This window comes from Choloepus didactylus (genome assembly GCF_015220235.1).
Source record: "Choloepus didactylus isolate mChoDid1 chromosome 23 unlocalized genomic scaffold, mChoDid1.pri SUPER_23_unloc1, whole genome shotgun sequence".
NCBI lineage: Eukaryota > Metazoa > Chordata > Mammalia > Pilosa > Megalonychidae > Choloepus > Choloepus didactylus.
Genome location: NW_023637590.1, coordinates 1,972,287 through 1,980,943, shown reverse-complemented (window position 1 = coordinate 1,980,943; position 8,657 = coordinate 1,972,287). Strand labels below are relative to the sequence as shown.

Below are 8,657 nucleotides of genomic sequence, written 5' to 3'. Positions count from 1 at the left end.
CATGGAAAGAGGAAAAGGGGACACTAGAAGGCACTGTTTTTCAATATATCACTATAAAATATATATGCTTCAAATAACATGGTATTTATTTATTGATCATTTTACCCTGCCTATTTCTTAAAAAAGATTTGTGAAAACTGCCTAACATAGCAGCAAAATACATAAAAGAGAAGCAGAAATTAAAGGTGAAATAGAAACACATAGAGAAAAAGCACGCAAAATCAGACCATGATAAGATCAAGTAAAAGAGCAGTCTTAACTGTTTTGGGGTCACAGACCCATTCCCAGATATACTACCGACTCCTCTCCTAGAACAATCCATATATGACCTAGTCATGCAGCTTTGTTCAATCCCTGGGGGCCCACCAACCCCTTGAGTCTGTACTCACAGATTCCTAGACAGTCCATAGACCGGTGGGTTATGAACTCTGATGTAAAGAAAAGTTAGAGAAATTATGAATTTCAATAAAATAATGAAAGAAAATGATTTAACAAATACAACTGATGGAGCAAAAAAATGCCTTTCTTCAGAGCCCATAAATGCTTTATAAAAATTGATAAGATGCTCATGTCCAAAGTTTTATGGACATTCGGAAATAATGCACATCACAGTACAGTAAGAAATAAACACTGACAACCTACGTATTCATCACTTGGAATTTTTTAAAAAATAATCATTAACACAGATCCAAAGTAACAAAAAATACCAAGTGTCCAAAGTTATAGAACAAAGCCAAAGTTATAACTATGAGGAAAAAATAAAAAGACCCAAGTACCTATGTTTACTGGAAATACTAAAAATATGATTATATTTAATAATTAATATTAGAATTGCAAAGTATTAAGCAAAAAAAAAAGGAGCAGAATACATACAATTTGACAAAACAATTAGATTAGTGAACAAAATCAACAGTTGGAGCTTTCCAGCACTCAACAACATTTAACTGTCACAGAAGGAAAAAAAAAAAAGACAACAAAAATGGAAACCAACAACAAAATTCAAGGAAGATTAAAATGTTATTAGGGCTATCTCATAACTTTACATTGTCTAAGAACCTAAGTGAAATGAAAGATCATAAAAATAAATTAGTTAAACAGCAAAAGAATCTGAATAAAAGGAACTAGGCTCTGCTCACATTTCCAAAAAGAAAAGTGCCCAGTCTTATGTGTTTTATGTAAGAATCTGTCAACCCTTCAAAACAAGGCTCTTGATCCCCATGATATATAAATTGTCAAAAAGAAGGAAGGAGGAGGGGTGGGAGGGGTTAAGAAGAAAGAGAAGAAAAAAGTGCATATTGCCCACACGTGAGAGCACAGCACGGCGTATGACAACTTGGGTGCTGGTGGCATGAACTCAACATGACACGTTTGATGTGGGGTTGGCCAACTAGATTTGTTGAAGCAAGGTTCTAGGTGCAGAAAAGTCCCCGGATGTTGGTTTTAAGGAGAGCAATGACTTGTGCAAAGGGATGCTTTAAAAAAATCAGTTTGGCTGTGATGTGCAGGAAGGATTGGGAGAGCTCAAAGGCAGGATACAGGATGATTGCCCAGGATTGCCAGACCCGGCCAAGGTTGCCGAGGAAGGGGTGGGGTGGGACAGGACCACAGTAGGATAGCCCCTCTTGGGACCCTGTCTATCGTTCCTGACCACCTCACTCTTGATGACAGAAGGACTGAAGGCCTTCGGGGCAGGCTGCCTGTAGTCACCACGGGAAGGCCACCTGGTCGGGCCCTGGGACTCTGAAGTCAGCTGACCATGTCCCAGCTTCCAGTGACTTTAAACGGCTGGCTAAATGTTTCAAATATGCAGGAAAGAGAGAAGCTGGACAGAAGGGTGGCACTGGCCTCTCACCCCTGGGACTCCTACTGGTTTCTCCCAGCCCATTGGACCCAATGGTTTGAAAAATCTGCCTACCAAAGCCCACTTAAATAAGTAACGATTATGGTTTTCCCATGTTTATTTGTCAAAACACTACATCACTGCCAGGTTGAGCTGCTGATCCACTGAAATAACCATCATTACCATGATGAGACCATGTGATTCCAGCTATACACTTTTTGCAAACTTCAGAACAGCTTATAGATCGTCCTGTCCTCACACTAATTCTGGGGATCCCAGAGGGGAACCGGCACCAGTGGCTGCACTATGGCTGGAGGGCCCGGGACAAACACTTTCCCATCGGGCCACACAGACCATCACTGTCTGAGCCTTTTCCTGGGGGGCAGGAGGAGGGGGCACTGAGGCAGAAAGGCCTTCAAGCCCTGCTCGACCAGAGCAAGCAGCCTGCTATCTGAAAGATGCTGGGGACTGCAGGGAAGTCCAGCTCAGGGTTCACAGCTTGGCTATATGGTAGAACATTCTCACCACCTGAGGAACTTTGAGAATATACCTATTCTTTGGGCCCCTACTCCAGGGCTGTGGGGTGAATTGGTCTGGGGGTGGTGGGTGCGGACAATGTATTTAAAAAAAAAAAAAATCCCCAGGTGAACCCTAGTTGGTGCGTTGTGGAGGAAAAGTCAAGATGAGGGCTGCAGAATCACAGGACAATGGCGGACCATAGCCCTTTGCTCACCCCAGGGGGCAAGCCTGAGGGAGTGAGAGAAAGCCCCAATTTAGGGAAAGGGCCTGCTGCAAGCAAATCCCTGCTGTTTCAGGAACAAGATGGGGCTGCCTCTCCGGTCTTCAAGGAAAGCGTCTCTGGGTGGGGTGGGGGGGTCACTCTGGGTCTCCACGTTCAGTCGCCATCTGTGACTCGTTTCCAAAGAACTTTCACACGTAGCCTCTTTCCCAGTGGGAGCCATAGCCAACCCTCGGAAGTATATGCCCAGGACCCATTATCCTCATCTCACAGATGTGGAAACAGAGCCAAGGAAGGTTATAAGACTTGCTCAAGGTCACACCGGTAGGAGGGGACAGAACTGGGGTTTGAACCAGGATGTTCTGACTCCAGAACCATGGCCATCTTTGCTGTAATGCCCTGCTTCCCATGGTCCCCAACCCTGGGGGACAGAGAAGAGGCTGCCGGGCCACCAGAAATGAGCCCTGCCAATGCCCTAGGCAAACTGTGGGCTCAGGGACACTGGGTCTTTTGGAGGGGTTACTCCTAAAGGGCAAACATGCCTAGTGCCCAGGCTGAGTCAGAGCCAGGCATCAAACGGTCCTTGATCTACAGGACCAAGGCTCTATCTCCTGTAAGAGCCCCGACAGAAACCACCTCATTCTAACCCAGAACGAGAGGGTTGAAAGACCACATCCAGAGGCCCACCCCTTTCCCCCAATCTCATCACCAATCCTTCCTTTGCTCTCAGTTGTCCCCAACAATGGTCAACCCATGCTGCAAATTCTATTTTGGTTGCTAACGTATGTACTTTTCAATCTGTTTTTCTTCCACTCGTTTAGGCTGTGGGCACAGATTCTGTCTTCCAAAAGTACCAGGCTGCAAACTAATGTTAAAAGGTTAACCTGACATTTTCATGGTTTAACTGAAGTTTCTCTCTCTGATTTTATTCTTCTTCTGGATTCCAGAATAAGTGAATAGAAGGCAAAACTCTCTCTCATGGGCTTGGGAGTTGAATGTGAGAAGGATTGAACAGTAGCTTTCTTTTCTGGCATGCCACCATTTCAGCTGCGTTCCCCATCAACCCACCCTCCCTTCCTCTCAGTAAACCTGCTGCGCGTGCTGCTCTTGACCAGGAGCCACGAGAGGGCACGCCTACTAGTGTGGATGCTCAGGGACACTTAGATTGGAGGGTTTCCACTCAGCACTATAATCTGGGAGGTTGGTGGGATCCCGTCAACAAAGCGATATAAAGATGGGCTCCATCTGGCAGATGCTCACAGATCTTTTTAACAGCTCTTTCTTCTACAGCTTCTCCCCAGCATGGATTTTCTGATGCCGAGTAAGGTGTGAGCTCCCCCTGAAGGACTTGCCACATTTACTACACTCATAGGGTTTCTCTCGGGTGTGGGTTTTGTAGTGCTCAATGAGGGCTGACCGGTGGCGGAAGGCTTTCCCACACTCATTGCATGCATAAGGTTTCTTCCCCGTGTGGATCCTCTGATGCTGAATCAGGGCCGAGCTGTGGCAGAAGGCCTTTCCACACTGGCCACACTCGTAGGGCTTCTCGCCAGTGTGGATCCGCTGGTGCTCGATGAGGGAGGAGCTCTGGCTGAAGGCTTTCCCACACTTGTGGCATCTGTAAGGTTTCTCACCGGTGTGGGTCTTACGATGTTCGATAAGGTTTGAACTCTGGCTGAAGGCTTTCCCACACTCCTCGCATTTGTAAGGTTTCTTTCCCGTATGAATCCTCTGGTGCCGAATGAGATGTGACCTGTGACAAAAGGCTTTCCCGCAGAGATCGCATTCATGGGGCTTCTTGAGCGTGTGGATTTTCCGGTGCTGGCTGAGGCCCGAACTTTGGTTGAAGGATTTCCCACATTCCTTACACTGATAAGGCTTCTCTCCGGTGTGAATTCTCTCATGCTTTCTGAGACTGGAGCTCCGACTGAAATCCTTCCCACACTCCCTGCACTCATAGGATCTCTTCCCAGTGTGGGTCTTCTGGTGTTGCGTGAGGGCTGAGCTCTGGCGAAAGGCTTTCCCACATTCCCGGCACTCGTAAGGCTTCTCCCCGGTGTGGATGATCTGATGCCTGAGAAGGTGCGAGCTCTGGCTGAAGGCTTTCCCACACTCACAGCACTCATAGGGCTTCTCCCCAGTGTGAATCATCAGGTGTCTGAGAAGGTGTGAGCTCTGGCTGAAGGCCTTCCCGCATTCCCGACACGCATAAGGTTTTGCTGGTTGTAGAGTTCTATGAGGTTTGTTAAGCACTGTCATCCCCCTGCCTGCTTTCTCACAATCACCTTTACTAGATTCTTCTCCCCCCTGGATTATCTGACACATACTAAGGTCTGATTTCTGGAGAAAGGTTTGGCCAAACAGGTCATCATCCTGGGGTGTGTTTCCCAGGGGAACACTCTGATGGTGAATGGGGCTTGAACACAGACTGAAATTCCCTTCATAATCATCATGTTCCTCATCTTGCTCCCCCAGAGGGATCTCCTTATAGATAACAGCCATATGTTCTAAACCTCTTGGCTGAAGAAAAGGGTTCCCCAGGTCCTCCCCTGGGAAAAGTTCATGCTGTGTCTCTAACCTGTCCTCAAACACAAAGGTCTCACCAAACTTGGTTCCCGGGGGAACCTCCATTTTGAACCTAGAACAGTATAATTACTGAATTTCTTCAAAAATGGTCTTCTGTGGAACTCATCTACTGTTCTCAAAATCTGAAAAGAAAAAAGGGACACTGTCAAGTCACCACACCAAGTATGTGTCTTTTCTGGGCCAGAATCCACGGTGGGCACAACAAAATAAGTATAAGGCACAGCCTTGTTCTTGAAATGATCCTCATTGAGTTAGAGACCTGTTTGATTTACCAATGATAGACAGAAAGATGGTCAGACAGACACAAAGCAAGTGCTACACTGTGGTATCTACACTCTAAAGGCTGAGCATATTCAGAAAGGTGAGCTAAAACAGTAAGGGGAGCCATTATGGGAAAGAAGCAAGACTCAGCTTACTGGATGATTTGTTGGGGAAGAGAGAGTACCCCCCATCCCATACTAGGTTCACTGAACCCCCTCCAGTAGGGTACCCAAGCAAGAATCTGGGGGTCAGCCTAGATCTTCTTAGCATCTCACTCCATACATCCCACCCTGTCCTGTTTCCTGAGGCTTTATTGTAGGGGGTCTCTGCTTCTTTATCCTCACTACCCCTGCGAAACTCAGGACTCCTCATTACTCCCCAGGATTACTGCCTTACTCACCCCAAAATTGGCTGCCTAACTCAAGCTTCTATGGCTCCTTCCCGTCCATTCCCTACACTGACGCCAGAGTCAAATACCCAAAATACAAACCTGATCGCATCACTCCCCTTCTTAGGGTCCTGCAACAGCGCAGCTCCTTCACAAGATCCCACACCCAGCCCTTCCAATCCCTCGTCTGTTTCTCTCCCCCACCCCACAACGAACCTTCCAGCTCAGCAGCTCATTTGCTCTGCTGTTTCCAGTTTCTGTGCTGCCTCTATTCTCTGACTGCTACTTGTTCTGCCTTCTGGACTCAGGTAAGATGTCCCCTCTCCTCTGAACTCTCGGACTCTGACATCTCAGGCAGAACTCATCACACCTCCTCGGTGACCTGCCACCCTTGATATGTGCCTCCGCTACAACGCTCACCACTGTGGATGCGAACCTCGGTTTACCAGACTCTCCCCACCACTGGCCTGCAAGCTCCCTAAGGGCAAGGTCTTAGCTCCTTCATCTTGGAATCCCCAGCACCCAGCATGACAGCAAATCCCCACACATACACTAGATGGAGAAAAGGCCATTTGTGCTGGAACTGACTGTCAACCTTTTTTTTTTTGACGAAAGAACCCTTTATTCAAATAAATTATTGTGGGAGATATAAGTCAATAAAATAGACAAAAGCAGAGCTTCTCCAGTTGAATGGAGGTGTTTTAATAGAGGCAATGAAAGAGGCTAACACCCCACAACTCAGCCTCGTACCCCAAAGTGGTGGTTCCTGAGGAAGTTCCGCAGAATCTCAAGAATCCTGTGTGCTAGAAAAAGGGAAACTCCTAGGGTGACGAGTTAATGATAACCACAACCGCTCATATTTATCGTGAGCTACTATGTGCTGGGCACGACTTGAACTTTCACAAGCATATCTCATTTAATCCGTCCAACCCTATATAGAGGTATTATATCTTTACACCTAGAGTGACTGGCTCAAAAAACATTCTAAATTAATCAGAACACTCACGATGAAACTCATTCCTACCTGGAAATTATTTAAAATGATTTCTCAGCCAGTAGAAAGACCAGATGTGGAAAAAAGCACAGAAGTAAAGCATCCCCAAATAGTCTTTGACCGCTTCAACTCTTATTTTCCCTCCTCTTCAGCAACCTGCAGACTCCAATCCTTCCCGTTCTCTCACTCAATCTGTGCATTTCGACCCTGCCAAATCCAACAACCCTCGATTTTCACCCAGTTCTCCTCTTCTAGCTCTACCCCTTCCTTGTCTAGCTTTGATCCTATCTACAGTTGTCATTTCACCTCCTGTCCCTCTAACCAGATGCTAACTCCCAACCTTCTCCTAAGATGCAAATTCCTCCTAAATGTTGCCAAGGAAAATTATACAGCTATGCATGGCACCAGCACAAATTCTGAGTTTCCAATTTCTGCTGGGACTGCAGCACTCAGCTACCACATCCATCAACTTCCTAATTGCAAAAGCTAGCTCTCGCTTCGCAGTTCCCCTCTTCCTGCCCCATCTGGCATTGCTCACCAATGCCTCCTTCTCAAAACCCTTCATTTCAGACGTTGTAAACTGGAAGCCCAGGAATCCTGCCGCAGACATGTTTTGTTTGGCTCTCAAAGAGCCGTGCTTTCCCTTTTTGTTTTATTTAAAACTCAGCAGGTTTTGGCTTTCTCTTGAAAAACTGGAAATGGGCTCACACGGCAACAATTAGGTAGAGCTGGGTGGTGGGTGCCCATCCCAGCTGGCTTCACCAGACCCCTTCACCAACCTACATCGCCTGCCTGGGACCCTGGAGTTTTGAGCTTGCCCCCTCCCCTTTCATTCATCCTCTTGGTTTTTCTGACAGTTATTTTTTCCCCCAGTTTTCATGCCCTCTGATCTCTCCCTCTTGGTAGCTGTGGACTATAGCTCTTCCTCCGCACATCTGCTAAATCCTGGCGCTTCCAAGCTGCCCTCCTTATGGGTTTTCCATCCCCATGACATACCATCCAGAAGTCTCCACCCGGGATAAAAAGTTGGCAACCTTTTACCTGTCCCCAACAATTTTTTAAATGTTTTCGGCCCGAAGTTCAAAGGTCTGGAACCCAAGCCTTCCACCGTCCTCGGGGCCTTCCCCGGCTCCTGATGCATCGTCACCCCGTCTTCCGGGGAGCCCCTGGGTCCGGGCACCTGGCGGACCCTCAGGCCGAGGTCTCCCGGCTGGAGGCCCGCGGGCGGCCTCGAGGCAGCACCCGCAGCCCGGCCGGGACCCCGGCGCCCGCCCGCGCTCCCCACCCGCTCGGGACGCCCAGACCCGGGACCCCCGGAGGGACGAGTCATCCGGGCCACCGGGTCACGGCGGCGGACGCGGGGGGCGGGAGCCACTCACCTGGGCCGGGGGCGGGGCCGCGGGGCGGGGCCACGGCGGGGCTGCTCCAACCCGCGGCCCACGCGGCGTCGCTCGGCGGCGGCCGCTGACGCACGGCCCGCTGCGGCCCGCGACTCCCGGCCCCGCCCCCGGCTCCGCCCCCCGCGCGCGCACTTCCGGGTAGCTCTAGGCCGCGCGGAGGCCCCGCGTCTCGGTGGTCCCGCCCCGGGGAGGGGCCGAGAATGGACCATCCTGGAGGGATTTGTCCCATCCGCGCGGGGCTGCCGGGCTGCCCGGCGTCCTGCCCGCTCCACCCACTTGGAGGCGGGGATGAGAGGAAGGGTCTCGGGGTGGGCCTAGGAGGTGGCTGAGAGTGGAGGCAGGACCCCTACCCAGGGCTCCCCCTTTGCCCTGTGGGATGGAAGCTGGGAGGCCTTCCTGCAGGAGGCGGCTGCCCCATGGCTGGAGACCTGGGGCAATGCACATTCCTG

The 8,657-nt window shown here is 49.4% G+C and overlaps 1 protein-coding gene across 2 annotated transcripts; it reads right to left on the bottom strand.

The window, feature by feature from the left end:
• Positions 1-1,015: 1,015 nt before the first annotated feature.
• On the bottom strand, positions 1,016-8,264 carry ZNF70 (zinc finger protein 70). Of its 2 annotated transcripts, none has more exons than XM_037823567.1 (2): positions 8,188-8,264; positions 1,016-5,287 (listed from the first exon to the last, which is right to left on the bottom strand). In XM_037823567.1, the coding sequence occupies exon 2, from the start codon at positions 5,208-5,210 to the stop codon at positions 3,864-3,866; it is 1,347 nt and encodes a 448-aa protein (XP_037679495.1). In that variant the 5' UTR covers positions 5,211-5,287; positions 8,188-8,264; the 3' UTR covers positions 1,016-3,863. The 2 variants fall into 2 exon arrangements, with proteins under 2 accessions (XP_037679495.1, XP_037679496.1); XM_037823568.1 differs by lacking the exon at positions 8,188-8,264 and adding an exon at positions 7,805-8,155.
• Positions 8,265-8,657: the final 393 nt, after the last annotated feature.

Bases quoted from the DNA above. Each gene is read 5' to 3' on its own strand.
- ZNF70 (XM_037823567.1), bottom strand. From the start codon at position 5,210: ATGGAGGTTCCCCCGGGAACCAAGTTTGGTGAGACCTTTGTGTTTGAG.